This window comes from Pan paniscus, chromosome 13 (genome assembly GCF_029289425.2).
Source record: "Pan paniscus chromosome 13, NHGRI_mPanPan1-v2.0_pri, whole genome shotgun sequence".
Classification (NCBI taxonomy): Eukaryota; Metazoa; Chordata; class Mammalia; order Primates; family Hominidae; genus Pan; species Pan paniscus.
In genome coordinates, this window is record NC_073262.2 from 141,754,537 (window position 1) to 141,768,415 (window position 13,879).

General features: G+C 58.2%; 1 protein-coding gene across 20 annotated transcripts in view; it reads right to left on the reverse strand.

The window, feature by feature from the left end:
• The window catches only part of HDAC4 (histone deacetylase 4), a 363,062-nt gene that overhangs the window by 61,905 nt on the left and 287,278 nt on the right, over window positions 1-13,879 (reverse strand). For all 20 annotated transcript variants that reach the window (XM_034955509.3, XM_034955504.2, XM_034955511.3 and 17 more), the window contains 3 exons: window positions 8,972-9,229; window positions 5,472-5,658; window positions 1,997-2,130 (listed from right to left, as the gene is read on the reverse strand). In XM_034955509.3, coding sequence (XP_034811400.1) covers window positions 1,997-2,130; window positions 5,472-5,658; window positions 8,972-9,229 — 579 coding nt within the window. The remainder of the gene's footprint in view (window positions 1-1,996; window positions 2,131-5,471; window positions 5,659-8,971; window positions 9,230-13,879) is intronic.

Here is a 13,879-nt window from a genome sequence, read left to right on the forward strand (position 1 = left end):
CCCTGGCCCAGTCGTGGCTGGCACCTTCACCCATGGTGCTGAGGACAGGCAGAGGAGCCGAGGGCGGGCGGAGGAGCTGAGGGCAGGCGGAGGAGCTAAGGGCGGGCGGAGGAGCTGAGGGCGGGTGGAGGAGCGGGCTGTTTCTTCCAGGGTCTTTGTTTTCTCACTCCTCCCTCCCTTGCTTGCATTTGCTTTGCTTTTCTGGCTGAGAGACCCTCTCCCAATCCCCTGGCCTCAGCGGAACCCCCTGAGGGTGGGGGCACATGTAGGGGAGGGACAAGGAAGCAGGTTATGGAGCTCTGGAAGCCTCAGGAGGCCTTGGGCAGTCCCCGGAAGGGGCAGCAGGACAGCTGTCTGGTCCTGTGGAGGGAACGGACTTGGGGAAGAAGGAGTTTCCTGCAGCCAGTGTCCGCTGGGCAATGCTGCCCTCCAGTGGCACAGCCGTCCCGACCAGATCCCTGAAGCAGGTGCCAAGAGCCTCTACAGTGGCTCCTCCCTGCCCTCCTCCTCCCTCCTCCCAGAGGGCACTGCAGGAGAGGGTCCTGGGCCTGACTTTTAGAGAATTCCCCCCTGAAAATTATGTATCACCAATAAAACTGGTAAAGGAAACGGGGGTAAGATGAAGCACAGATTAACTTAAGTTCCCAAATATCCCAGCTCCTAAAGGAGGGGCAGGCGAACCTGCGGGGTGGGATCCTGCGGAAACTAAGCCAGGAGACCAGAGGCCCTCCGTGCCCACGCAGCAAGGCCACGCCACGCCAGCTCCACGTGCTCACTCATCTCTGCCACGGCCACTTGGGCCCTGGGCTGTTGGGTGCCCAGGACTGTTGGAGGGGTGGGTGTGGATGTTCCTGTCCACCCTGTGAGCTATCTATAGGATGGTGGGATTCCTGGTGTGGGGAGCGGACACAGCAGGTCCCTACTGGTGGGCCCTGGCATGGGGGGGGCCTTGTGCGACCCTGCACAGTGTTGCCAGCCCCTCTCTACAGACAAAGAAATGGAAATTTGTCCAAGGTCACCAGCTCCCAGACGGGAGTCTCTTCTCTTCCTGCCCGCACTATCAGCAGGGCCTGGCCACACCCTCCTCCCTGTCAAGAGCTCAAGATCCCCTGTGACAGCTGCCTCCAGGGTGAAGAGCACCAGCTGGGACAGCCTCACCGAAGTGCGGCCCCCGTCCTGCCCTCAGGTGTTAATCGGCTGATCCTTCTTGCCTCCTTGCGCCTGGGAGTCCACTGCAGCCAGATTCGGGGCAGGGCTCTGGTTCCTATCAGGAGGCGGGGCTGGGCCCTCCTTGTATGAGAACAAGTGAGGCCGCTGCCATCGCCTGGCGGCCAGGGAAACTGAGGCACAGCCAGAGCTGCAGCATCCCCGAAGCCTCCTCGTGTGACTCAGCCACATAAGGGAGCTGAATTCAAACCAGGCCAGGGCCCTGCCTGCAGCTCCATTCCCTTCACGACCCACTGCCTCGCCAGCACCTTAACTCTGAGGAGGGCCCCAAGGGCCTGAGGTCTCCCTGTGTTCTCGAAGAAGCTTTTCGAAATCTTAAAAAAAGAGAAAATTATTTTAACAAAAAGCCAACAGGCCTGATCTGAGATATAATCGGATCTCCCCGTGGCTCCTTCCTGGCAGCCCTGGGGGAGCATGGTGGGAACTGGTTTCCTTGGGGAAGTGACCCGGAGGCAGAGAGCAACAGCCCTGGACCTTGAGAAGAGCCTGCTAGGTGGGAGGTGGGAGCGAAACGTCAGGAAAGGGCACAGACAGAGGCAGCAGCTTCCTGCAGGGAGGGCACGGGACTCCAGGGAGACAGCCCCGGGCTTCTCAGCAGATAGCTGCCTGCCCAAAATGCAGACAGTGAAGATGCTTGTGGCCCTTCCCCCGGGGCTGTAAGCCCAAAGAACCACCTGCAAAACCAACACCCTGAATCACGGGGGCCCACGAGGGTCCCCTCTAATGGTGCCCAAAGCTGCAGCTGCCCACCTGCCCCGGCCGGCGTTACCTCGCATTTGCCCCGGAGGCCCGTCTCCTGCAGGCGGGACCAGATGCTCTGGATCCTCCCGGCGTGCTCGGGGTGGCTGCTGCTGCTCCCGCAGGTGCACTGGTGCTTCAGCATCAGCGTGTCATACACGAGGCCTGGGGCGGGGCAGAGGGGCCAAGATCAGAGCGCATCCAGGGGCGAGCTGACCACCCACTGGCAGGCTGCCCCCGGGCGGTGGCGGAACCACCACTTCCCTAGAAGGAGACGGAAGCTGGGACGGTTCTTTAGAAAAATACCACGTTTGCCAAGACTCCTTGACTGGCCAGGCCCAGAGAACGTGGACGAATGCAGAGGCCAGGCGGGCGGGAGGGCCTGCCTGTCACTCACGCTCACAGTAGCGCCCCAGGACCCGGGCAGGGACGTGCGCAGCTGCCCTGCTGCAGCAGGCTGAGGAGAAAACAGTGATGAGGAGGTCTGCCCTGGGTGGCTGGACCTTGCAGGGGTGAGCTCTATGTGGGACTTGTGCTGGGGAGGATGGTGCTGACTTCTAGAAGGAGGCGACTCTAGCCCCCTACCCTCAAAGTCTACCTGGTCCTGGACCAACAGTAACTCCAGTTCTGCTGGACGGAGAACTGTCCAAGGTACTTGAGATTCCAAAGAAACACCAGATTCGAGCTCTGCCTTTAGAAACTTCCAGAGGGACTGGAACACATATGCTAGAAAACACACGCAAAACCCATGTACACAGGTCTACTTAACCTCTGACTGTGAAAAGAGGCCAGCCATGTGCTCACCACAGCACTGAGCTCAGCACGGACGGGCCCCCAGGGTGCGGCAGCCACAGAAGAGGCTCCTGGTGGGGGCCCCAGAACCAACTGGGCCGGCAGCCTGGGGCTCTGCAGCAGGAAAGGCAATGTGCCTGAACCCGTGTTGGATGCCACCCTGTCTCAGTCAGCATACGTGGGACCGCTGTGAAGGGGAGAGTATCTGACCTGTCTGCAGAGGCTAGAGATGCGAGGGAAGGCCAGGTGGCCCTCTGGGGCACAGCTCTGCCCCGGCTCCTTTTCACCAGGCCTTGGCCCCTGGTGACACCTGGCAGGAGGGCTGCCCCAAGGCCCTGCCGGGACATGTCTGTGCTGCACACACTTGGTCTTCCAGGACTTAACAAAGGGAAGGCCAGGCTGGGTGAACAGATGCCTTCCGCAGGCAGGTCACTGGCCAGGGGCACCTGTGCTAATGTGGGTTCATCCAGGCTGATAAGGGCGGGGCACACGGTGAAGAGCCTGGGCAAGCTGCCCAGACAGACCTGCTCTATTGCTTCAGTGTGCTGGCCCAGGATGCGGCCCTCCCCACTTGTGTTCCTGTTACTGGGAACACAGGCAGCATCCCCAGCCAAGGGGAGCTGAGATTCAAGGTGGTCCAGTGTTTGCAGGGTCCAGCTACAGGATACACTTGGTGCATATTAGTTCCCAGACTTCCTGGCTCAGCCTCTTGTGAGTCAGGCTAACAGGAGTCAGTCTCCTGCACTTGAGGAATTCTGGGGGTACTTGCAAAACAGTGCTGGGGGATGGGACTTCTGGTAAAAAAAAAAAAAAAGCATCAGGGTAGGTGCAGGCTTACAGGAGTCAATGAAACTAGGACTCACAATCAGTACACTGTGTGTGGACATGGGTGTGCTTGGGAGTTTGTAATGGCAACATAGACACATAGGCAATGACGGACACTGCCCCGTGAAATACGTAAGTGTGTGTGCAGAAACAACCAGTTGCTCACAGATACGAGGAATGGGGACTGCCCCTACAGTGGAATCATCATGATAAGGTCACGTGTGCTAATATTTACTAAGCACACGGCTGGAACTTATGAGGCAGATACCTGCTTTACTGCCTTTACAGACAGAAAAGCTGGAGCGTAGAGAGATGGAGAAGCGGCAAAGCCCACACAGCTGAGGGTGGCAGAGCCAGTCAGGAGACCACGTGGCTAAAGGAACGCACTGCGTCGCTGTGCACGGACACGGGAAGATGGCTGAGAGTGTGAGGTACTAACAGAAAGCATCAGACACAACAGAGTCCCGTCTCTGTGAAACAAATTATGTTTGTGTCTATCTGTCCATCTGGCTATGCACAGAAATAGATCTGGAAGGTTTAAAGCAAATACTAACAACCTGCCACCACTGGGGAGTGGGATTACGGGCAAACGGCATTTCCTGTGGGTTTCTATCATGTTTTTCTTTACAATGAATGTGTACTGTTTTATAAATTTGTTTAAAAAGTAATCAAGACAAACTAAGAAAGGACACCAACGAAGCAGGACTCCCTGCAAGTCTCCTGGGACCAGCCAGGGTGGGCCAGCTTAGTGGGAGGATTCTCCTTGGTGGTGGTGACTGGGGTCTCCCTTGTCTGAGCTGCATTCTTTCAAGAACACACTTATTGCAGTCAGCTGCCCAGGACTTGTGGAGTGGATCATCTGGCTGCTCCTGTGACCTTCCACGGTTTTCTTTCTGAGAAGCAGCATTTTACTTGCTGGATACCTACTCTGGAAATTTGTCTCTGAATATGAATAGCATCCTTCTAAGACCTGAGAGTGAGAACCTCACAGACTGCAGAACACTAAGCCACGTGATGAGAATCATCTGAAGAATGAAGCCGTGCTGTATTTACAGAACATTTTTCTTAGTGCGTCATTAACAAGAAATATTAGATCATAACAATACGAAGAGCGCTCCTGCCTCCGTGCTTGTCTCAGAGGCAAGCCCTGCCAGAAGCCAGCCCTCCTTCCCTCCTCTCCCCTGCAGGGGTGGCTGGGTGGCGGGGCAGCCCAGGACAGCAGTCTCCTCCCCGGCTCCGGCTAGCTCCAGGCAGACAAGTCCAGGGCCCGGCCCCTCCTGCCTCCTCAGCCGTGTTGGACGCCTTACTTGCCTCCTTCTTGTGAGGGAAAACCAAGGACCTCTGCTGGCAGATCGCCTCCCCGGGGTGAGGATGGTATGAGGGATGGCACAGACAGAGGACGTGTGGCTCCCACAGCATGTCCCAGGGGTCCCGGGCTCTGCTCTCGTGTAATCACAGCCCCCCCCAGCCATTCACAGCCCTGTCACTGGAGCCTCAGCGTCAACGCTGTGGACGTGGGCGAAGCGTGAGGGAGTAAGCGGAGAAGCGTGGGCTCATGATTCCTGAGCCGGACCAGAAGCTGTAGGTTCTCATGGCCCCACGGGCATGGGCTGTGGACTGTTCTTGGAGGAGACCATGGGTCTCTGGGACAGGAAAGTGGGCAAGTGAGCCCGTGACAGGTCCCCAGAATGACAGAACTGAAGGTGTGGGGTGTAGGGCGGGGAGAGGGCCTCTGTGACAGACCTGTGTGGTCCCCACCATCCAGCGTGGCCCTTGTGCCTGCCCGGCCCCTCCTCAGCCTCTGCAGAGCTGGGCCGGGAAAAGCCCCCCGCTCTGTGCCCACTGTGGCCCGCGTTGCACCCTCAGGCTGTGCAAAGGCCACGTGTTACCTGTTGTGAACCTCGGCTTGGTGGGGGGCTCCTGCACAGACACGGGGAAGGTGGCAGACGCGGGTGAGGACTGCGCCCGGGACAGAGGCCTGTGGCCGCCGAAGGACACGGGGATGCCGGCGGCCTCCATGGACGCCTGGTAGTTCCTCAGCTGGTGGATCCGCTGCTGCTCCAGCAGGAGGGCTTGCTGCGGGGAAGAAACGGCTGTGTTGGCGGTTGCGGATGTCTCCCGCCCCTGGGCTGCAGGGCTAGGGGTTGCCTTCTCTTGCAAGTCTCCCGTCCACGCACAGGCCATACATGGGCCACAAGGATGCCGGGAGGCCAGCTGCGTGGAGAGGCCTTCCCTGTGAGTGCCCTGAAGCCTGAGTGGGCCCAGAGCCGAGAACGAGGCCAGCACGGGCTCTGCCTCCCAGGATGGTCTCTCTAGGGAAGGCAGGCTGTCCACATGGGATCCTGCCATGGGCTACATTAACAGGATAACACAGGTTGAGTCAGGGGGTCCCAGGGAGGCCTGGCCCAGTATGGGGTATCAAGGAGGGCTTCTCTGAGGAGGTGCCGAGCCAGGAGCAGCCTGGAGCAGGTGCAGGGGAGTAGGGCCTGGCAGGTGTGGAGAGAAGCTCTTGCTGGGGCGGCAGCCTGGCCCTCGCTGGTTTCACTGGGGGATATGTGAAGGCCATGCAGATGTGGGGACCACAGCGTCCACTCTGCCATACCACACACATACGGTGAGTGGGCACGAAGCCCAACCCCCTTGTTGGGTTTGTGGGTCTTAGTTCTGACCAACAGCATTGAATCTGCATGCCAAACTTGGGCGAGAAAGCACCATCGGCTCTCAGACTTGGAAGTGCCAACTCGGCTTCATCTGCAGCCGCTCCCCTCCCTAGTCTCACATCCCACACACCCTCGTGCAGGCTAAAAGCAGTAACAGCCCATCAGCTTCTGGGCACCCAGGACCTTTGGGGCCTGGAGCAGGCCTGCTGGTGGGGATGTGCCTCTCTGATGAGATGGAGCTGGGCTGGGCTCTCCGTGTGGGGGGGCACTCAGCCAGGGGCCTGGGACACCCTGAGGGATTTTGGGAACAGGCTGAGGTGCAAACCCCCATACGAGGCAGAGTGGAGTGGAGGGAGCAGGGCAGAGATGAGGTCACAGCTGCCAAGCCTCTCCGCAGACAGCAGCTGAGGGAGAGCACAGCAACCTGCCACCCAGGCCGAGGCAAAAAGAAAGCCGGGCGCCTCCTTGCTGGGAGCTCTGCGCCAATCCTGTCTTAGTTTTGATGAACAAATCCTGTGAACATGGAAAACCAGGTACCTACATCCCAGCTCCTGTATGAAGGCAGAGCCCAGCCCTGTGCTGCCAGCACTGGGGGAAACCAGAGCTACCCGGCCAGGCTCCGATCTGTCCTGCCTTTAGCAATCAGGCTGGGTGTGGTGGCTCATGCCTGTAATCCCAGCACTTGGGGAGGCTGAGGCGGGTGGATCACCTGAGGTAAGGAGTTCGAGACCAGCCTGGCCAAAATGGTGAAACCCCATCTCTCCAAAAAAAAAAAAATTAGCCAGGTGTGATGGTGGGTGCCTGTAATCCCAGCTACTTGGGAGGCTGAGGCAGAATAATTGCTTGAGCCCAGGAGGCGGAGGCTGTAGTGAGCTGAGATGGCACCACTGCACTCTAGCCTGGGCAACAGAGTGAGACTCTGTCTCTCACACACACACACAAAAGGAATCAGAGCCAGGAGGGAGCAGAGAAGAAGGGAGCCCTGAGACAGTGGGAGGAGCTGCAGCAGGAGCTGGAGCAGGAGCCAGCACCCACAGGCCCCCAGTCTGCTGCTGACCAAATTCAGCTGGGATTGCCGTGGGCCCCACGCGGTTAAGTGGTTAATAAGCAATCCTCCCGGACGCGGGCTGGAGGTGCCCCGCCTTATGTTTACCTCGGCAAATTGCTCCGTGTACTACGACGTTTCCCTGATAAGGGGTTCTGCCTATTACTCTCCAGAGAGAACAGAAAATAAGTGTTTCTAATAATCATCTCATGCTTGGAATATAACAAGCCTCTTTTTCTCAAAGTAAAGGCTGATCTATGAGAAACTAGCCCTAAAAATTATTAATGTAAATAGTTTCCCATTTCTTATCAGCATAATAATAGCACACTGAATTTCAGATCTTCATCAACTTACAAGACCCGACCACAGGAAGAGGCCCCCACCCTGGGCCTGTCGGACAGGACCTGTGGACGAGTGGTCACCATGAAGCACTGTGTGTGTGCCAGAGAGGCCCGGGGCTTTCTCTCTCTGTCTTTGCCAAGCGTTAGTTCTGCTGGGCTTTGTAGTGTTTAGTGTCCGGGGTGCTAATTAAGAAGGCCCAGAAATTAGAGACAGGCCCCCCTCTGAACAAGAAGGAGAAATAGCACCCAATGCCAGCCGCTGGGGGAAGCTCGGTGGAGAAGGGCTCCTGACCCAGAAGCCTCTGGAGACCACTGAGCACTGATCCCGTGTGTGGCAGGCTTGGGTCTAGGTGCTCCAGGTACAAGGCCCCACACTGATTCATTCAGTGGCAAACATTTAAGAACTGCAGCTGAGAATTAAGGGGAACAGTTTACTGCAGGGCGTCCTGCTCCTGGCTTCCAAGGTGCTGCTGGGGGTGGAGATGCAGCGTCTGGCCGCACAGCTGGCAGTCAGGAAGCTGGGGAGGTGCTCAACGGCACGGCCGGCATGGAGTCCAGAGAGAAGGGAGGGAACGAGCCAGTGGCTCCTGCAGCCGAGGCAGCAGCTCTGCTGCTGGAGGATAGAATCAAATCCTACAGAGCTGTGGTTCCTTGGGCTCGCTTCCTGGCTCCAGGGAGGAAGCCACTTTCCTGAGGGCACTCTAGCTGCAGATACGGGGCTCCAGCTGGCTGCCCAAATGCCTTAGGTATTTCCGCTGACTCAGAAGTTTAATGTTTCCATGGAAATTAACCAGTCATTCACTGGCCTTCTTCATCAGTCTCCTGTGAGTTTGGTTACTGGGTGTCAGTGCCCTGAAGCCTTACTGGCTCTGGGTGCCACAATCGCACCCATCTGTCTGGATCTGCAGAGCTGCTCATTAGCACCTCTGGGCCACAAAAGGTCTTGACTTCTGATCAGGCCCTGCCTGCCTTTTTGATCAATTAATACCTCTAGTTCCTTCACTTCTTTAAAAAGCATGCTGTATCTCACTAACACGTGGATTCTGTGTTCATTTACAGCCTACAGACAGGAAGGAAACCCATTCTCTGGGGCCTGTGCATGGCTGGAAAGCAGTTACGTAACCACCCACAGGGGGCAAACATCTCGTATCCCTAGGAATGGCTGGGACAAAACGGAAGCCACATCAACCTCCCTCACTGGCCAGGACAAGACAGGTGAGACACTGGACAGCGACCACGCAAGGATGCCCTGCAGCCCCCGTGATCACCACAGAAGATGCCACCTGGGGACCGAGGGTGGCTGTGCGTGCCAGCCTGCTGGTGCCCTCCCCGCCTGCGGTCACCTGTCTGAAGAGCAGCTCCTGCTCACTGGGCTGGCGCTGGCCTGGCTCCACCTCCCGTGGGGGCTCTGCCTCTTCGTCATCGCTCTCAATGGGCTCCTGCTTCACCTGCACGCCGGCCTGTGCGTGCGCCTCCTTCTGCCCCGGCAGCCGGTCCAGGTAGGGCTCGTCCAGCAGAGCCTGGTGCTCACGGAGCTCCTCCTCCGTCTCCTCCGGGTGGCTCTCCGGCTGCCGGGCTGGCTCGCTTGGCTTGGGGATGATCTGCAAGGCGGAGGTAACACATGAAGCACAGAGAGCTGGGTCCTCCGAGCTCATCTGACAGGAGAAGGGATGCTGCAAACCCCACCCTCTGGGGCAGACAATCAGGGACTCAGGGCACCTTATCACCCTGCCACAGGCCAGCAGGCACCTTTATCTCCCCACAGGCACTGGGGTGCCTGAGTGCCTGAGAAAATAATGCCCAGTAGGACCCCGGCCCAGGGTCAAGGTGACCTGGCCCAGGGAAGGAGGCTGACTAACATTTGGGGTTTACTAAGCACCTCTTCTGTGTCAGGCACCGAGAAACAGAAAAGAAGCTGCAGGTGTCAACAAAGTCTGCAGAGGGGAGCTTGAGTGTGAAGGGGAGAGGCCAATGCTGACCTCACAGCCACAACTGCTAAGAGAAACAGCCCACCACCCACTCAGCGGAAGACAACCACGTCCACAATGCTCACTGCCCAATCCTACCAACACGCCACTGCCTCCCCTCCTGCAGGATCCCACCGATGTGCCATGACCTCCCTCCTGCCGGATCCTGGGAACACTCCAGGACCTCCCTTCCTGCTGAATCCCGGGGATGCCACGGCCTCCCCTTCTGCAGGATCTCAGGGACACCATGACCTCCCTTCTTGCAGGATTCCACGGGTGCTCCATGACCTGCCCCGCTATGGGGCCCCAAGAACCGTGACATCCTCCCTCCTGTGGGACTCCCTAGATGCCCCCGACCTCTTTTCCTGTTGGATCTCACGGACACTTCTCGGTCTCCCTCCCTGGCCTCTCAGCGCGGAACAGGCGGCAGGTGCTCCTCTCCTGCTCCCCGCCTGCTCCTCCGTCTTGGTTTGTCCTGGGCCTGCTCCTCGGCTCATTTCCCCATTCTGGATTCCAAGTATCAGCGACTCCCAAAGGTGGTGCTGAGCCCAAACTCGCTCTTTACCTCCAGACCTAATGGCCTGCCAGACGCCTCAGCTTAGCCTAGAGTGCCCATGAGCCCCAGCACAGCAGGCCCAATGCTGAACGCAGGGCAGCTTCTTCCAAGCCTCTCCCTTCTCTAGGACCTGTTCTTGGCTATTGGGACCTCTGTCCAGCTGTCCAGTCACACCCCAAGCTCCCAATTCCGTCCGCCAAGCACTGCCCATGCACTGCTCACGAGAAACGCCTGTGGACAGTGCTGCTTCTCTCCAGCCTCGACCTCCTGCCTTTCCTGCTTTGCCCCACCTGGCCTCTCCTGCCTGGATGACAGCATGGCTCCCGGGAGGCCCCCACCTCCAGCGTCAACGCTTTGCAATCTTCTTCATGTAGCAGTGAGGGCACGCTTTCAAACGGGCCAGTGGACCTGGTCACTCCCCTGCTGAATGTCCCCCAAGTGCTCTTCTGCCATCCTGCCTCTGCTGAAGAGCCCCTCCATTGTGTGGCCATGGTGCCCCTGCAGCCTCCCTGCCACCCTGCTCCCCACCACGCTGCTGGCTCTGCATCCCTCATGTCACACTCGCCTCCAGCCCGCTGCTTGCCTTCCTTCCTCGGCCTCCAGCCACTCCAAGAGGCTTTGTGAGCCTCCCGTGCATGTCACCTTTTCCAGGGTCAGCTGATCTTCCTGATAGGGCAATGTGCCCTCCTCCAGCGCCCCCCGACCCCAGTCCTCTGACTTTTCTGTGGTTGCCATTCATGTATCCATCTTTCCTGCAGTCTGCAGTTCCCAGGAGGGTAGGGACCACTTCTGACTCATCCACGTGGCACAGGCAATGCTCATCGCACATTCACTAAAAGGATGGGGCAAATGCAAGGGGTGTCCGGGTAGTGGGGCAAAGTGGAACAGGGTGTATGGCTGACTTCAGTGCGCTCTGGGAGCTGTGAGAAGCCAGCAGGGCTGCAGCGTGGAAGGCCAGAGAGCAGGAACACAGGGTGCCAGAGACGAGGTGGGGCTGTGGGAAGGGCACTCTGGGCTGAAGACAAGCAGGTGCACGTTCTAGAAGCATGCCCTGCTGCAGACAGGCCAGAGGTTGAAAGGGCGAGGCCAGCCCCACGTCTGGCTAAGGCATGGGAGAAAGAACAGGTTTCCATGACACCAAAAAGGAAGCAGCTCTAGGCCCAGGGACAGACTGCATATGGAGAGGCAAGAGAGGGTGGCCAGGACAACTCCTTCGTTTTGGGCAATGGAGCTGCCCCATCACATCTGGGAGCCAGAAAAGGGATGCATGTGAGCAGAGCAAAGGCTGGAGTTGAGAACAAGAGGGGAGAGAGGGATACGGGAAGTGGCAAAAAAAAAAAAAGCTCAGGAGAGAGGGCGGGGGTCTGGAGTTAGACTAGGAAGGGCGCACAGGGAGTTTCTCAGAAGAAGGCACTGACTGAGCTGCATTCCTCTGCAGACTGTAAAAGAACATCCCACAATCCCAAAGCCCCAGATCGAGGGGTCTCTCCGGATGCTCGATTCATCTGTCCCCATGGGGAACGGCCTGAAGGGCAGATTCGAGGGACGGTGGGACAAGCCGAGTTCCTGGCAGAGAGAGGAGCTACAGCACGTGGAGGATGGATCTCGGCACCGCATCCGACTGTTTCCAGAAGGAAACTGAGGTGTGCAAGGAAGACTGACACCTGAAATCCCCCGAGCCCTTGCATTTCAACACCCTTAGAGCACTGCGTGCTGCTCCACACTCACGCGAGGCGGCCTCTCCAGCAGCCTGAACTACGGGGCACGGGTTGGTGGGCACTCAGTGTCCGCTTGCTCCCAGGGGTCAGCCGTATCAGACGACACCGGTCCCCACGCAGCAGGGCTGAGACGCAGACTCACACACACACAACATGGTGAGTTTTCAGCCTCCAGAGCCCTGCTGTGCCTCACTGTGGAACATCAGAGACTTCAGATTGGGCGGGGGGTTTGTTTTATGATTGATCATCCCTTAACTTTCTTTCTAAGAGCAGTTTAAAGTACAGCAGTAAAAGCCGAGTGAAGAAAACGCAGATCCATTGTTTATCTCTAAACTGAAGGCAGCTTTTCTTCAGAAAAGCTTTCAACCTGGCACAGGGAAAGGGAGCCAGGTCCAGCCAGGGTGCAGGCAGCGTGGGTGTCGGGACGGGCCGGCCATCGGCAGTGTGGGAACCAGTAGGCGGCGTGGCACGTAAGGAACTCAGCTTCAGAAAGCCAAACTCGCAGGGAGGAGAGTGCAGCGGTGGGTGGCCGCACGTCGGGAACAGGAACGTGCTGTCCACGGGTGAGCGTGCCGTTGGGAGAGGAATAAGTTCCGGGGCCTGATGCACAGTTTGGTGGCCCCGATATTCACGGACCTTACCACAGACACAATGAGAGCCCCGTGAGGCCAAGGGGGCATGGATGAGGTCCCTTGTGGCGATCATTTCACAACGCATACAAGTATCAAATCATCACGCCGTACGCTGTAAATACATGCGACTGTTTCCGGTTAGACTTTCACAAAGCCGGGGAGAAACAAGTTCAACTAAGGAATCTACCAACATTGTCCCCATTTGCTCTGACAGGTTTCTCAGTGGTCGACAAAAAAAAAGCATGTGTTTCAACACTAGTTTCACTTGATGATTTTGAGGTCTGTGATTGCTTGTGATTTCTCAGTCCCATCTTCTTCCTGCACACTGAGAGCCTGAGAGGCCCTGTGGGGGGCAGGGAGAACAGGGAGCCTGGTGGCACCGCTGTCGCTGTGAGCAGGGGTGCCAGGTGCAGCAGGGGTGCCGGGTGAAGCAGCGCTGTTTCACAGGGGACCTCGAAGATGGCATCCAAGTCTTGGCTTTCAGGACACTCATCAAGAGGGCACCCATACGCTCAGTTCCTGCAGCTCCCCCAGGGCCCGGTGCAGTCTGATGGGTAACGGGATGTGACTGATTGAGAGGTGTATGGGAGGTTTCTTGAGAGCGGGGCCCTTATCACTCGGTGCACCGGAGGGAGAGCAAAGAACAAAGAATCTGAAAGCAGAACAATTCCCTAAGAAGGTGGCACAGAGCGCTGAGGACAATGCCCTGGATGAGGAGCAGGAGGGATTTGGGAGGAGGGAGAGCAGCAGCCAGGATGGGCCTTCAGGAAGCAAGAATGTCCTGGAGGCTGCAGGTGTGGAAGGAAAAGCAACAGGCTAAGGATGAGGAGACAGGGCTCAGACCACAGGCTGAGGACATGGGGACGGGAGCTCAGGGCTAAGGGCGCGGGGACAGGAGCTGGGGGCTGAGGACTCAGGGACTGGAGCTCAGGGGAACGGAGCTCAGGGCTGAGGGCACGGGGACCGAAGCTCAGGGCTGAGGACGCAGAGATGGGAGCTCAGGGCTCAGGACGCGGGGACCAGAGCTCAGAGCTGAGGGTGTGGGGACCAGAGCTAAGGGCTGAGGGCGCGGGGACTGGAGCTAAGGGGGAATGGAGCTCAGGGCTGAGAACGCAGAGATGGGAGCTCAGAGCTCAGGGCTGAGGGTGCGGGGACCAGACCTCAGGGCTGAGGATGTGTTCAGGGCCTCAGAGGGCTCCTCACAATGTGGGCTTTGCTCATCAGTGGACGGGCAGGAGAGGCTGCGGTTCTCTCCGAGGGGTGCATGGTCCCGCCTGTGCCACAGGAAGGTGCTAATGAGTCAGCGCGAGGGCAGGGGAATGCCTGCAGAGAAGCGACTGCACAGAGGCAGCAGGGCCGGGCAGAGGCTGGCACAGAG